The 16,724-nt window shown below is 33.7% G+C and overlaps 1 protein-coding gene and 1 long non-coding RNA gene across 3 annotated transcripts; one reads left to right on the forward strand and one right to left on the reverse strand.

Moving 5' to 3' along the window:
- Nucleotides 1-859: 859 nt before the first annotated feature.
- Nucleotides 860-13,048, reverse strand: Npc2b (Niemann-Pick type C-2b). 2 transcript variants are annotated; one of them, XM_073960598.1, is made up of 3 exons: nt 12,677-13,048; nt 1,748-1,871; nt 860-1,678 (listed from the first exon to the last, which is right to left on the reverse strand). In XM_073960598.1, exons 2-3 carry the CDS (start codon nt 1,827-1,829, stop codon nt 1,284-1,286), a joined length of 477 nt encoding a protein of 158 aa, XP_073816699.1. In that variant the 5' UTR covers nt 1,830-1,871; nt 12,677-13,048; the 3' UTR covers nt 860-1,283. The 2 variants fall into 2 exon arrangements, with proteins under 2 accessions (XP_073816699.1, XP_073816700.1); XM_073960599.1 differs by having other exon boundaries at nt 12,655-12,856.
- LOC141389281 (uncharacterized) lies at nt 12,385-13,592 on the forward strand. Its single transcript, XR_012409017.1, has 2 exons — nt 12,385-12,478; nt 12,540-13,592. It is a non-coding gene; the product is annotated as an uncharacterized lncRNA (long non-coding RNA).
- Nucleotides 13,593-16,724: the final 3,132 nt, after the last annotated feature.

Here is a 16,724-nt window from a genome sequence, read left to right on the forward strand (position 1 = left end):
TATTTTGAGGATTTATCCACAATTTCAGACCATATAAGCTGAATATTGACATTGGAGGTTCTACATCTTCTCCACCAAAAGTTGTGAACATAAATCTGGGTTTTGATATAGCCCACATATAACTGTACAGTCCGATTTGGGGTATTTTGAGGATTTAATCTATATTTTCAGACCATTTACTAAAAAGAGTTGCGGCTAGTTGCAGCCAGAATTTGTTTATTCGGAATCTAGGAAGTCCAATTTAAGTCGTCAAAAAAGAATTTGACTGAACATTGCAGAACATTTGTAGTTACGTTCCATTCAACAAAGTACATTACAGTTAAAAACACAATAGCAATAATATTTTTTGAAAATTTATTGATATATAACTATGTAATTCCAGGCCCCAAACTCATTTTTTAAGTTAAATCACATCACAACACAACAATGAACTGGTAAAAAAAATTTCATCGATCAGACCATAACTGTGGGTTTTAGAGAATTTTCGTAAAAATGCAAACTTGTCCCCATACAAATTATTATGGAAACAAAGATCCCTCTGGTGGCACGTGTTAACGTTAACCGGTCGCCATTAAATTTCATATATAAGGTTTTTGGATCAAATGAAAAAAAATGTTGCGGGTAGGCGTTAAAAAAAACTTTGTCGTTTTTTGGGCCGCGCTAACATACATACATACATATATTTTTGTGGCTTAAAATTTTCTCCGCTGTAATGTTGCCTGGCTGGAGAATCGAACCCGGACATTTAATGTTTCAGTTTCAGACTGATACTTTCTTACTTGTTCCTTTGCATAACTATCTTCGATCATTCGGCTCAACTTAAAAGAGGAATTAATAAAAAATAAAACAAATTTACATATTTTGTATAAAAAATGTAAAGCTTATATTGAAATATATTTCAAATTTAACTGCACGATTCGTTGGTCATTATTAAAAATAATATCTATTTGAACAATTTTAAAAAAATATGGATATTCTTCAACTGATTTGTAAGAGTACACACAAACGGTTGGGTGGGGAATGCCATCAATGCCCATAAAAAGGTAATTTCTTGTTACCATTACCCCAGATGACGGCTATTCGGATAATTACGGCAATCTAATTATACATTTTAATCTCCAATATGGAATGTATGTAGGTATTTTACAGAAACTGTTATAGCCTGATATATAAAACGTTTACAACACACAATTTCAATACAAATAATAACATATTAATTTGAGATCTATAACTAATTAAAAAAAATACAATACTTAACAACTATTTAATTACATATAACACATTTATGCTTTGATCTTTGCTGGTATTTCGAAACAAACGGCATCACCTTCACTGTCACCCAAACCCCAGTGAATGGTTAAACTGACAGTTGGATAAATGGGAAGAATTTTAAAACTATTCTTATAGGTATAGGTTTCACCAGCTTTCAAGGGGCAGCCTACTTGATTTTTACCCTCAGCATCGTAGATGTATGAACAAGCACTGGTACCATAATAGCCAGGGAATGGTAATGGTACATCCAATATAATACCTTGAATATCAGAATTTAATTCTTTGAAATCACGATTTGGTACAAATTTAATTTCAATTTCTGGTTCTGTGTTGCGTTTCAGAGTACACTTTGATTTTGGACAATTTGAAATGGTCACATCACCATTTTCCAAATGGCGAGCCTTGGCTGGAATTAGAGAAGAAGTTAGGAGATATTATAGTATTGTAAAATTTTTTTTAAATGTGGATAACTTACTTTTGGCGCAATTTTTCACATTAGTGGCACTGGCCACAGCAACAAGAGCGAAAACCACAGCTACACAAATGAAAGTCTTCATCTTGAAATTACAAGGGAAGAGTTTTGTATATATAAAATTGATCTGTGAATGGAAAAAGAGAGGTTTATCAATAAACATATTATAACATGAATGAGAACATACATATAATAAATATATAAAAATAAGTATAAATACAATAAGATAGAACGTACGTAGTTAAAATTTTCCATATAACTACTCCGTAGTTTTTTAAATGCACAGTACTGTTACTTGAATATGTTTTAACTAAGTAATTGGGCATTTTTGTAAATGTCATAATAAACTTATTACGAGTATATCGACATAAGCAACAGCATATCGCAAACATATACGAAACAACTAAGAACGGCGTTAAATTCGGCCAGACCGAACTTTTTATACCCTCTACCATGGCCCAATAAAGAAGCCATCCAAAAGGCAAATTCACCCAAAAATACAACTCTGCACCTTCATTTGTTGTCAAAAGTTGTTGTTGCTGCGAATAAAAATTATTTCGCCTTGATTTTGTTATTATTAAAAATGTTTATTTATTTTTGATTTCTTTTATATCTCAAAACACAAAGATAATTGTAGAAAAATATTTTATTTGCGATATTTCAAAAGAATTTAAACATTTAGTTGAAATAACCAAAATTTGGTTTGATAATTTTGTTATAGTTAACTATGTTCTTTTGTACAATTTCAAACTACGACAATATATTTTGACAGGAAATGGAGGTATCAGCTTGTCTTTCTAGATGACCTTCTCTTTGCATCATGCCATCTACTATGAGTTGTACTGAAGTCAAATTATACAAAATGTAAAATGATCTATACAAGTTATTCTTGGGGGGAAAATGTTGTATCCCCAACGAAGATTAAATACCAAAACAGCCATTTCGGTAAGATAATGTGGTTAAAGTCTTCAAAATTCCGAAAATCGGTGTGACCTGTACCGATAATTCCTGACAGGAATGCTGTATACCCCCAACGAAGACTATATACCGAATTTTACCAATTTCTGTAGAATAAGGCGGCTAAAACCTTGAAAATAGTGCAAATCGGGAGATACATATTAAAAGGGCTATTAACGTGGACCTTACCGATAATTTTTTGCTGTATATCCCCAACGAAGACAACTACCGAATTTTACATATTCCTATAAGATAATGCTGCTAAAACCTTCAAAATACCGAAAATCTGGAGTTACTGTTATACAAAGAAGCCGCTCCACAGCCGATATGACTGAAGAGCCCCTGCCAAAAGCGAAGCATGCATGTCACATAGTGGTGGTTGCGTGGGTTCGAATCTTCGGCTTTCCTTTTTCACTTGCACCATTGGTCATTAAGCTCGATTCCAACGAGAAATTAATTAAAAACTGGAAAATTTATGTTGGAAGGTTTTTTGGTTCCAAAGACGACTAAGTAAACTTGTAAGGGGGCTACATGAAGACGTTGACCTATACTGATAACACTATGCAACACTGAAAATGCAAACAAAAACCCTAGTAGGGTTTTGTCCTGTCAGATCCAGTTCGGATTTTATGGCCTCATCTAAACCGGGCTAAATCTACACTTTTTTGCATTTATCAGGCATTTATCTCAGAAACGAATAGGAATTTGGCCTTGCTGTCTTTAGCAATATTGTAGCCCTAAACTAGTAGAACTTATCTCTTGAAAAAACCACATAAGAAAAACTCCATCTAGGGCATCAAAATCTATAAAATATAGACATTTTACATAATTGCTGAAATTCTGGTGAGTATCGGCTAAACTATTGAGAGTTGAACCAAGTAACCTTTTGCAAAAATCTTCCTAATAAAGTTCTCAACAATTCTTTAGAACATTCTCAAACTCTAAAATGCTTACTTCATGTTGTTTCAGCGGTATTTTGCATCATATCTTTTACAACACGTATTTCAAACACAGTTCACACCAACAGTTTATTCTCGCATTTCGGATTTCACTGCATTATTGGCATTTTTATTAAATCATCGTTGAAAAATGTACTGAAAACAACGGCATCAGGCATTTTACAACAATGACATGTTCTGAAGAGTTGTGTATTACATTCCAGGGAATATTTTTCCAAAAGAAAATATTCAGAAAAAACTAAGGGTTTTGGAGATACGGCGCGAAATGTGAAAATTGTAGAATTTTTGCATATATTTTGAAATTTGAGGCAATAAATGTAGTTTTTCGAGTTCATTATTTCTCCAAATATTTTATTCTTGTCCTTATCTACAAATTTGCTTCAGAGGTCAGAAGAAGATTCGCATTGGTTTCAGAGATATAGCCCCGAATTTCTTTAAAAACTCAATATTTAACCATGTTTAGATGGGGCCATAAAATCCGAGCTGGATCTGACACAACAAAACCCAAGTAGGGTTTCTTGTCGTTTGGGTCTGTACTTTCAAAAAATCCTCAGTTCGAATTTTTTGCACAAGATCACCTTAAATAATGTTGCACAGTGTAGCTCTACGCTTTGCACGGTTAATGAGGACGCCCCAATAGTTTCACAGTTCGCCAGATATAAACGTCGTGTCACCTGGTCTGACATCCGTTTTTTCTCTTGGGTCGGGCCATTTCCTCAAAAGTCAACGCCACATATTCATCAATCATAGGGAAGCTAATTGACCTAGTTTCAGAGAGCTCACTAATCACAGCTTCAGAGATCTACCCATCCCTTCCGAGATCTACCCATCCCGTTGAAAAAAATCGAAAAATTTATGGCGATAAATTTGTTTATAAATGAAATGAATGTTCTCTAAACGCATCAAATTTTAATATTCAGTATTTTTTTCCAATTTACAGAGGTAATATTGCAAAGTAAAGTAGAAGAAATTGTGATTTGTATGTGGTGCCTTAAAAACGTAAAATACATCCCCAAGGCATTCGTAATTTATGAGTGAGATTTTAAGAAATTGGAAAGGTAAATGTACCATTTCCAAAATGAAAATTTTAGTTGATGGTATTGACAGCTTGCAAATATTTTGTTCTGGTGTTTTTTCGAGAAAGCCGAGAGGTGAGCATCATTGTCATTAGCATGAGAAAAAAATCATAATTTCAGTAACTGAAAAGCCAATTGATAATTCCCTTCGCCGGGATGAATCCATGATATTGGTAGCGATCAGTAAAGTTTGCAGGCTGTCAGTGCTTTTAGTAAACATTACTCTCTATTATAGAGTGTAATGATGAAGTTAAGCCAATGGGAAATACTCCAGACTTAAGCAATATCATTGACAATATTTTTAGGAATAAAAGATATGGTAAAACCAAATTTTTGTTGAGGGCACATCTACGATTTTTGGTATAGAGATTAAGGAAAAAAATTTCGTTTCAAATCCATTTGCGTTCACAAAATTGGCCGATGCGTGAAAAGTTATAGCGGTTTTTATATTTAAAAATGTCTTATGTATTTGTTTTTTTTTTTTATTTTGAGAAAATTTATGCATAAATCGCTAACAGCATTCCATATCGATTCGTAGATGTTTAAATATTTATTTTTATTTTCGCGAAAAATCAACAAATAATAAAAAAACTTGAAGTAAATCCAAATTATCCTGTCCCAGAGTCCGCATAAACCTCTAAAATATAAATTAAAAATATCTACAGAATTTAGACAATGTCTAGAAATATATGAAACCAAATTTGTAGAGATTGGATTGCATATTATAGCAACAACAAAATAGTTGTTGTTGTTGCAAATATATATTTTTGGTTCGAGTAGAAAATTTTGACAAAAATTAATTAATTAAAATATTTGGGCGTTCTCCAACTATTTCGCTAAAATCCCATACAATAATTAATATATTCTGCTAAAACTTCATCAAGAAAAATAGTTTACCATCATGAAAGCTTAGTTGCTCACTGTGATAACTTATAAGGCGAGGAAATTAAGAGTAATATTGTAATTACAGTTATTAAAAAAATGTGAAAATTGAAAAAGCCTGTTATTAGCGAATTAGTAAAAATCAGTTGATGAGCATCCGATTTTGGATATAGCGAATCAATCTCTTTCAATATCTACCCATACTTCGATGTTTCACTAAGCAGTCAAAGTGTACCGTCAATGCAAAAAGCCTTTAAAATGTTTCAATATACACTAGGGCTATAAGAAAAAAAAAAAAAAACACGCCAGTACCATGTGCGGAATATTGTCCTGTGTTTTAGTTCGATTTGGTGAAAAAAGTTTCACCGACTGCGATTAATAAAGCCCTTTTGACATTTTTTTCTATTTAAAAATTTAAATTTGCGTTGTTTGAATAATTACACTGTGACACAAAATGGAGGTGAATATCTGGGGCAGAGATGATTCCTTTTGGGGGTGAAAGCCCTTGGTGAGTATATTAAGAATCCCGAAGGACAGATCCGCCGTGAGTCGAACTTCCGAGTTATGGCGTGATGAAGTTTCTGCTGAAGACCCTGTAAGGCATCTAGAATTAGCGTTATATCTTTGTTAACTGTTTTTTCGGCTTATTTATGAGATGACATATCTTCATTCAAATCGAATGAGGAAACAATGTTCAAATCTCGCCACAGCACCAGACTATAATAAAATATTAAAACAACGACTATGGGATTAAGCCCGACTATTTTGAAAAGCAAAATAGAAGTCGTCATCCCAAATAAAAAACGCCAACCCTCCTATTTCAAACAGATTTTTTTTTTTTTTTTTTTTTTTGATCCAACAAGAGTTGTTTTTTCAACAGCCTTTTTTGACAGATCTCGCGTGAATCGTGTCACGTGTTCGTGTTTTTTTGTTTAGTATTGTTTGACATTTTATCATGGAAAAGCGTACGCCTCTACAACGTTTACAAATCGTTCAACTTTATTACGAAAATTCGCGATATGTGGGGAGTATGTTTCGGGAATAATTTTGTTCAGTGATGAGGCACATTTCTGGCTTTATAGGTATGTAAAGAAGCAAAATTGCCACATTTGGGAAGAAGAGCAACTTAAAGAGATTAAAGAGCTGCTACTTCATCCAGAAAAAATAAAAATAACGGTGGAATTGTCGGACCCTATTTCTTCAAAATGATGCCGGTTAGGACTTCATCGTCAATGGCGACCGTTATTCCGCCGCACAGTGTTGCCGCTTCCTTGTAAACGTGGACAAAAATAGAAGGAGTTGACCTAGGTCGATGAATTTTTATACAAGTACTTATGCGGGCATCGGAATGAAAAATTTCCATTTTGGTCAATATCGGTTCAGATTTAGATATATCCCCCATATATATATTTCTCCGATTCTGCTATAACTCAGCCCATTTTAATTGAACCGCCTTCAAATTTAATATGCGATATTTGCTTGGGCCTCTGATCAGTTTTACCGATTTTGTTACAAATCGGATCAGATTTCGATATAGCCCCCACATATATATATTTCCCCGATTTTGCTATAACTCAGCCAATTTTAATTGAACCGCCTTCAAATTTAATATGCGATATTTGCGTGGGCCTCTGATCAGTTTTACCGATTTTGTTAAAAATCGGTTCAGATTTGGATATATCCCCCATATATATTTCTCCGATTCTGCTATAACTCAGCCAATTTTAATTGAACCGCCTTCAAATTTCATATGCGAATTCTTTATGATGATATGGTTGTGGCTCCGAGAATCGGATTTTATAGGATGTAAACTTTGCATTTTTTAATTCGAAAGGGACGTCTGTTTCATGTACCAAATGGTCGAAACTGCAATTTGCTGCAATTTTTAGATACACTCCATGAAAGAAGCGAAATTCGTGAATTTTGTATAACACGTTACTGTTTCAATCAACATAACGGTACTTTATGTTTACACATTATATGTAAACTTTTTTTTCATAAATTGCAAGACTATCGACCACTCTTTAATTCCCTATTCAAAAGTTGTGGAATATGTCAATAACTTCTTAAAAAAATTTCCATGAACATGGGTTTCTTTTTTAAATACATTTTAGTAAATGTCACATACGAAACATGTTCTATGTTTAACGAGCTATAACTTTATAGTAACACCAAATATCGACAACATCATTGAGGTTTGTCCTATTTGAAGTGTTCTCAATAAAATAAAACCATAAAATTATAAAAAAGTCAAGAAGACATTTTTCGATTTTTGTCTACTGAGGCAACACTGTGCGCCGTGATAACCGACTATTTGATGTCTGAAATTGGAGCTCGTAATCTCGGCGACATTTGGTTTCAACAAAGCTGCTCCACTTCACACACATCGCATCAATGGATTTATTGAAAGAACACTCCGTTGAGCACGTTTTGGACCAGTCGATTGGCCACCAAAATCGTCTCATATCACTCCGTTTGATTTTTTCCTGTGAGAATAAGTAAAGTAGAGCGGGACGATTTGAACACCATCACGGGCGCCTGGAGTTTCTGATGCTTGGGGTTGTACTGAGCAAAAAAGTCAACTAGACCATATGTCTACGGTGAAAATCGAGCCCCCGGATTTTGACTTGAAGTTTTTTATAAAGGATTTTTGGATATTTTGGCATATAGCAACCAAACCATTGAGATTTTCGATCCAACACAATGACAACAATTGTAGCTAAGGCATAACAAAGAACTCTCTAGTACATCGCAAAAGCATTGGAACGCTCCTTCAGGCAGTTATGGCCTCGAGAAGGTGCACATTTTTCAGAAAATATCGACAAATGACACTGTGCTACAAAATGGGGCTCAAATTCAGTGGGTGGAAAATCCCTTTTGGAGATGAAAGCCCTTGGTGAGTGTACTAAGAACCCAAAAGGAAATTTTTACCATAGGTCAAGATTCCGACATATTGCGTGATTAATGGTTTAATTTTGGCCCCTTAATTTGTGAGAAAATAGCTTTATATCTCTCTAAAGCGTTATTGTAGCTTTATTTTGACAAAAACTGTCTTCAGTCAAATCGAATGGTGAATCTTTTTGTAGAATATTTCATCCCTCTAACTCCATTCCTTTTATGTCCTTTTCGTCCTTTATTTTTTGAACCATAGTAAAAGTACCACAAGACGAGATTTTACAGCATCCAAATATTCTATTCAGAAGATTTTAGGTACGGTTCTAATTGATGACCAATCGATATTTCCCCGTTTCCATGGTCCTTTTTGACATTTACCCGGTTTTTGTTCAGAAAACTATGTTTTGTTTTTATGTATATTCGTTATTGGTCTGTGGTGCTTCTGAAATACTTACCATAAATAGCTCTTGTAATGACGATCACGTTAATAACAAATTTTATTGAAGGATAGATCCGGTTATCTAAATTTTTGAACCGGATATTCTGATATCAAAACCGATTTTGTACCGGTTTTAAGAGACCATTTAACCGTCTATGTATATCACTAGAAAGCTAATAAAATGGTCAATCAAATGACAACAAGTAGCTGATTACAACGATGAAAGTAGATTAAGATAGTAATATAAATCTGGAAAGACAGTTATGCCATAGGTCAAACTTTTGTGTTATGTTGTTTTTTTATCATGCACTTAAAGTTCATCAAGAATAAATTAATTTCGCCATAACTCAGAAGTTTGAACCACGTCAACCCAGTGATATTTTACATCAAAATCGTTTTAAGAAAGCGTTTTTTTTTTTTTGTTCTAGCTTCGGAACCAGCAAAGTTGTAATCAGCTACTTGTTGTCATTTGATTGACCATTTTATTAGCTTTCTAATAATATACATATACGGTTAATCGTTTACTTAAAACCGGTTCCAAAATCGGTTTTGATATCAGAATATCCGGTTCAAAAATTTAGATAACCGGATCTATCCTTCAATAAAATTTTTTATTATTTGGTTGCTATATGCCAAAATATCCAAAAATCCTTGAAAAAAAACTTCAAGTCAAAATCCGGGGGCTCGATTTTCATCGTAGACATATGGTCTAGTTGACTTTTTTGGTCAGTACAATCCCAAGAATCAGAAACTCCAGGCGCCCGACAACATTTTTTTCCTTCCACACAAATCGCCCCGGCCTAATGTAAAGTCATATTCGATTCCGGTCTTGGGGGAAGACATCCAGTCGAAAAGCTTGAACGAGTCATTGAATATTGGACTCAACGAATGGAGCGTCTGAGGCGTAGCCTCGGCCAATATTTGTTAGACATAATCTGCAAAAAATAAATGTCATCGAAAGTTCTTTCAAATAAACATTCCCCATTCAATTTGATTTTTCTGTGTTTTTTTCTTTAAGAAAGATGGAACCTCTAAGCGGATCACCCTTTGTTACTCATGTATCTCTGTAATTTAGGGCACACGTTTTTGCAAATATTATAATCGCGTAAAACGGATTCCATTTATGTATGTACATTTTTTATGTTATGAAATTATTGACAGCTCTCGATTCTTAGCAGCATGTATTAGATTCGTTTCATCCCAGTATCCTGTCCATTCTTGGATGTTCCTTAACCAGTATGCCTCTCTTTTGCCTCTTGTTCTGTGTCCTTCTATATTACATTTAATAATGGCTTGTATAAATTTATATAGCGAGTAAAAAACTAAATTCACGCGGAGTTCAAAGGAAATTGAATGACACTTTTACTCACTACAAAAAGATTTTTTAAGAAAATTTACGCATCAAATTTTGACCTTTGGAGCAAACTCATGAGATATACATTAAACGACGTAAAATGTGTGTGTGTCCGGATTATTAAAAAAAAATCAAAAAAACCCCGAAATTCAGGCTTCAAAATATCAGCATCAATTGTAGGTGGATGCAGTGGATATATCGAAAAATCATACAATAGTATCATATGGACCATGGAATATTCTTTGGAATATTCTCTCTTTGGGCATAGGTCGATGAATTGTAAGGTTAAGCCAGAAATCGGAAAGGAACATAAAAAAAATTTTGGTCTCAACCCATTTTTCTACAATGATGCCAACACAGGTTCCACGTAAATTTTTTTTAATGATCGATATTATGAGACCATTCCTAAAACACTTCATTTTAAAGAATTTTAGTTATACTATATATTGAATATGTCAACAGTTCGCGAAATCTGAAAGGATCAAACTCGGATTCATCGATTGTAAAACTTTTTTTTGGTTTTTACCATATTCATAATTTGTATTCTAAGTTCCTTAAAATGTAAACTCTTTGTAAATTACTTTTTTATGTTGGTTTTCGGAAATATATGGGAGTCTCGATATTGTTTTTAAACGCAGGTGAAAGTCTCTAGTGTACGATAAACTGCCCCATTCGCCACCTAAACTTGGACCTATATCGAATTTTTTGCAAGGAGTTTTTTAAAACAAAATGCAAAATTACAGCCAAATCGGTTAGAAAATACCGAAAATCGGGCGGTACATTTATATGAGGGTTTTACCTAAAAACGGACCTGTATTCAACATTTTTTGGAAGGAGGTATTTTATTCACTCGGAACACAAAATTGCAGCCCCAACGGTTGGAAAATTTGGCTAAAATCATCAAAATATCAAAAATCCTGCGGTACCTTCAATTGTAGGCCATACCCAAATGTGGTCCTACATCCACTAAAATTGATTAAAATTTCGAGGCGATAGCTCAATTATAATTATTTTTGGCACTCCTTTCCATACAAGAGGGACCACTGTGAAATGCTACGCGCAGCACACTCATGAAATATTGTACACCAAACGACATAAAATCACGAGTTCTATAATCCAATCATTTCAGGCTTTAAAATTTCAGAATTCCTTTTCGGCGCATGTAGTGATTATATCGAATTCATACATTGATATCATGTTGCTCATAAAGGGTACTTTTACTCGTCGTTCATTCAGCACAGAACTATGAATTGCAAGTTCAAGCCAAAGATTATTACCCATTTTTTACAAGATGCCACGTAAATTATTTTTTATGGTCGATATTATAAAAAACCTTCTAAAACACTTCGTTTCCAAGAAATTCATTCATATTATCCTGAATATTTTAACAGTTCACTATTTATTAGAGGGTGAAATTCGAATTCAACTATTGCTGAACAATTTTGTATTTTCCGATATGTGTACTTTATAGGGTATCCAATGAATATTTCGATGTGCTGTCCTCCACTAATGGTGGATGGTATAAAAACACTACCTAAAGAGTTTATTAACCTAGTCCACCAAAAAAAATTCCATTGGTATTTCTTGGTGTTTTGTATTCTTAACTAAATTACTGTTATATTTTTCGCTGATCACATTTTTTTTAGAAATTATGAATATTAATAATATCGTATTTATATTTGCCAACTTCACACAAAGTTTTTGTTTTTTTTTTTTTTTTTGACATCTGCCCTTGCCATTTTTATTAGTTTAAGAATGCCAGGGGGTCATCACTTTTTTTGTTTGTTTTGATTCCATTAATTTATTCATGCCCGTCCACAGAATACAATAACTACACCTTGAGACATTTTATAATAACTCTTTAGATTGAAATTGATGAGACAATCACTTTTTATGATTTTTTTAATGTTTTTTAAAATCCAACTTATTAAGGGGTCATGACAATAACTAATTTATACAAATTACCACCAAAACACATTTGATTGACACGAAAATTTAAATTAATTTTATCATTTGTCATCATTGTTGGTTGGTTGCATGACTTTGGTTAATTTTTATTTTGTTGGGAGCAAAGATTCATCACACAAAAGCACACCATAAGATGATTATCAAAGTTTTCATGGTGAACTGCTTGGCCACTTGCCATAGATTTACTTGTATTACAACCGAATGGTAAGACACGCATGCCCAAAGGCAATTAATTCGAAAAACCTTACTAACTGACTCTTTGCAGAAAAAAGGAGAACAATGGCCACCGATCGCACAAATTTGTAATTGCAAATATTACATAACCAAAAATAACAACAACAATAACACACTTCAAGTATTTACACTTAATAAATATTAACTTTTCTTGCAATTGCAATTTACCACAAAGAAGAAGTAAAAGAAGTGGACAAAAACTGGTCTTCACAAATAAACCAAGTTAAGCGGTCGGTCAGTTTTCCAATAACACAATGCACCACTGTTTGAAATTTACAACAAAAATACACTGGAATTGCTTTCGGCTCTCGCTTACAACTTTAACCCAACGATCGTTCAGACTTAACTAAAGCTCTGAAAAGTTGAGTCTCTTTATTTATATGGCCAACGAAAACAGTCAACAAGCCGTCTAGTTAGCCAGAAATCCACACAAAAATTGAGAGACTAGACATGTTCAGACAGCTGGTTGTTGGCCAAACAACAAACCCAACCGAGCCACCACCAGCCAACCAACCTACTAACCGGTCAAACCAAAAACTCATCATCATGATGATTTTTTACCAAATAAATGATGATCATTACCATGTATTATACGGCCATTCTTAATTGCAACTGATCCATGGTTATTAGAGAATACATTGTTTTTGTGTGGGTCAACTGTAGAACGACATTCAAACCGGTATTATGATGCCCTATGGAGAGCAGAAAACCCAACGGAAAAAAACCTATTAATTATTTGGTACCTGGGATCAATTGCATTTTTAATTCAAAATGGATAATTGTAATTACAACCACATTTTTTCTGATCACACAGACAAGCGATCGTTAAAGGCAGTTAAAATTATATGTACTTCGATTGATTGCTTCATAAATTTTCTAAAGAACACGAAAATGTAATCACGCTTTAGATGTAAACAGTAAAAATTGTCAGATTTATTATCGTTTTTAATTTATCAAATTGTGAAAGTTATAGCTCACTTGTTGTTATTGTTGCTGGTATATGACATCTGATTAGATATAGAAAAAATATTGCCTAAACGTGAAGTGACTGTATAATGAATAAGAGAAATGACATTTAACTTTATCTCCAAGATGTTGCATTCTTTCAGCCTTGGGGCTACTGAGGGTATATACAAAGGTGTATGCGATTTGGTCCAAGTTTGATATAGTCATATTTCTTCCACCATGGTGCAATGGTATGCACACCCGCCTTGCACACTAAAGGTCGAGAGTTCGATTTCCCGGCCAGGCAACATCAAAAATGTCAACGGTGGCAAAAAACTCCTCAGTAATGTTGGCGACATTTCCAGAGTATTTCAGCCATGTAACACTTCTCTACAAGTGGTGTCTTAGGACACGCCGCACATTGGGGCAAGATTCCAAAAAACGGAGATTAATTCAGGGAAGCATTTGAGTGAACTAATGTTAATATTTTTCGAATGTTTACACTTCAATCAATATAACGGAACACAGTTTTGGTGCAAATTGAGGGATTGGAGAGGTATATTCGAAACCCTCATAAATGGGTACCATAAAAACTATGAAGAGTTTTTACGGTTTTGCCTTCATTTCTTATTTGATGAATCCAAAATCTTCTAATATGATAAATTATTGGTTAAGCTAATATTTGGCAAAAAATTATTAAGTTAGGTCAATATTTTAGTGTAGCTCCCATACAACGGTATCTCCCGATTTTATGTATTTCGAGGGTCTTGACCACATTTTTTAGTACATTTATCTGTAAATTAGGATTTATAGTTCTGAATGCCTAAGAATTCATAGTGTGAAAATTTTTCAATATAGGTCAATGTTTTGGTATGGGCCCCATATAGAGGTGCAGTCAAATTTGGGAGTTTTCGAATATTATATGCATATATTGCTACTAAACTGGTTCAAATTGTGAATTGTACATTTTGAAGGGATTGAAAATTTTTCTATCAAACATCATATCTATATATTCTCGTTTTGGAATAAGCTCATATAAAATATTCCGCTACTTTGTTAACTCTAAATACTTTTCAAAAATAGGGAAAATGGCTACATTTAAATTAATTTTTAATATGCTTCTAAACTTCTTTTGCCATAAATATGTTTTTCTAAGACTTAGATTCCTAACTGAAGTTGACGATTCCATTCTAAAAGGGGCACTTTTGATGCGTAAAAAAATATTACTCTTTATATACCAAAATTTAATTTAATTTTTTATGGTGCTCTTTAAATATTAGAAATTCTTTAGCTTTATGACAGTGTAACTGTAGAATTAAACAATATATGATCTTGACATTTTGGTTAAAGACTCACAATTGTGTACCATATTACCCTGTAACGACAGTTATACCAAAAACCGAATTTAATTTATTTTAATTAATCTCCATTTTTTGCTATTTCACCCCTTGTGCATCACCATCATTTTATATAAATCATTATATATAGTAACTATAACATAATGGTAGACCTGCACAAGTTGTGTTATGTAGGGTGACCACAGACATTAAACCAAAACACGATATACTGTACAACAGTACAGGGAAAATGAAGACAAAAACCCCAAAATGCAAATATTTGACCCACAGCTATTTCCACCATTTTCGACATAACTCAAAATGAGCAAGTAGGGAGCAAGTTTTGTTTGCGCAATATCAAAGAAAACAATCAAGAGAAAAATACAAAAAAATTCTCACGACCTTCTCGACACTCTTTTTTGTTATACTCCAATACATTTCAAAATTATGCAAAATCTTGACACATTTTGAGGAATTTTTTAAACACATTTCTACAAAACTTTTTCAGTACAATTTTTTCCTAAAATATTAAGAATTACCTCTGCTTGAAATATCTATTTTGAAAATGCCAAGTTTATGTAGCAGAAACTACGTTATGGCGATTTAAAAGCAGCAAAATTTAATACTTTTCACCTGTTTCTTAAATTTTAAAAATATGTTCAACTTTAACACTGTGCTACACGAAAAGTAAACAACATACGACTTTGCTATTTTGGCTAGTGAGGTAGAATTTTGTACTCGTTAACCCTGTCAAGACAGATTATCAAAAATTTGTGTTTCAATTTTTCAATTAAGAGCCGTTTTTTCAATCTTGCCCCAACGTGCGCCGTTCGGACTCGGCAATAAACAGTAGGTCCCTTATCATTGAGCTAATATGAATCGGGGTGCACTCATTTGTATGAGAGAAGTCTCCCTTGTCCCGTATGGGATGTTTGTGGAACAATTATAATTACATATTTCTTCCAAACTTAGATCAAGTTCGGGAATGGACCTTTCGCAAGGTCCACGCAAAGATAGCTCAATCGAATAAAAGCTAAATATATCAATATGGTCATGGATAATATGATTGAAAAAGTCGGCTCAGACAACACCAATATATTAGGGGAAATCATGACTGAAGTAGCTCACGAAACGACAACGTAGAAATCATGGTTGATCTCTGTAATTTACCACTTTCTCATTAGCAGAAAGTTTTTGGGATGACGACGTCTAAAATGATATCAATATCAGGACAATTTTATGAATCACCCTCAAAACCTACATCAAGAACTATGACATACTCATCACAGGAGCGTCGAAATTCAAGGAGTGATATATCTACAACGACGCCATCCATTGCCGAGGGAAAAAACTCATTAATCAAACTTCATAATAAATCTCCTAGACCAGATAACATCCCTGCAAAAATATTCAAAGTATACATCTGACCTTTCATCTGCGAAGTTTGAAGTTAGATCGTGCGTAAACCAAATCAACAAACTATGAGTAAATGTAGAGTAGTCGCGTGAAGTGCCTCCATACCTAATTCTTATCGATTTGAACGAACCTTTGATATGTTCTATAGAAATGCTATTGGCGAAAACATGTTGCTGTTCCTCCCAAATTAATACAAATGATGCATACTGCACCAAAAGGATATATGCAAAGTATTTTTTAAAGGATCGGAAAGCGAACCTATTACTATACCAACCGGGGTAAGGCAAGGAGGTATACTCTTCCATTACGAACGGAACGGTATACAATAGGCCTGTAAGATAACTTTCCCAGCAATAAGTGCTCAGGAAGTTCCAGCAACTTACTCTCTCAAGCATGAACAATTGCAGAAAGTTATCGAACAACATTTTGTAATAACTTGCAAGGAAGTCACCTGTTTGCGAAAATGTATGAATATTGTTTTTGCTTCTTTTGATATTTTAAACCAAATGGAACAAAAA

The sequence above is a fragment of the Musca autumnalis genome, unplaced genomic scaffold (assembly GCF_047663935.1).
Source record: "Musca autumnalis isolate F117 unplaced genomic scaffold, ASM4766393v1 scaffold_1, whole genome shotgun sequence".
In the NCBI taxonomy this organism is placed as follows: Eukaryota; Metazoa; Arthropoda; class Insecta; order Diptera; family Muscidae; genus Musca; species Musca autumnalis.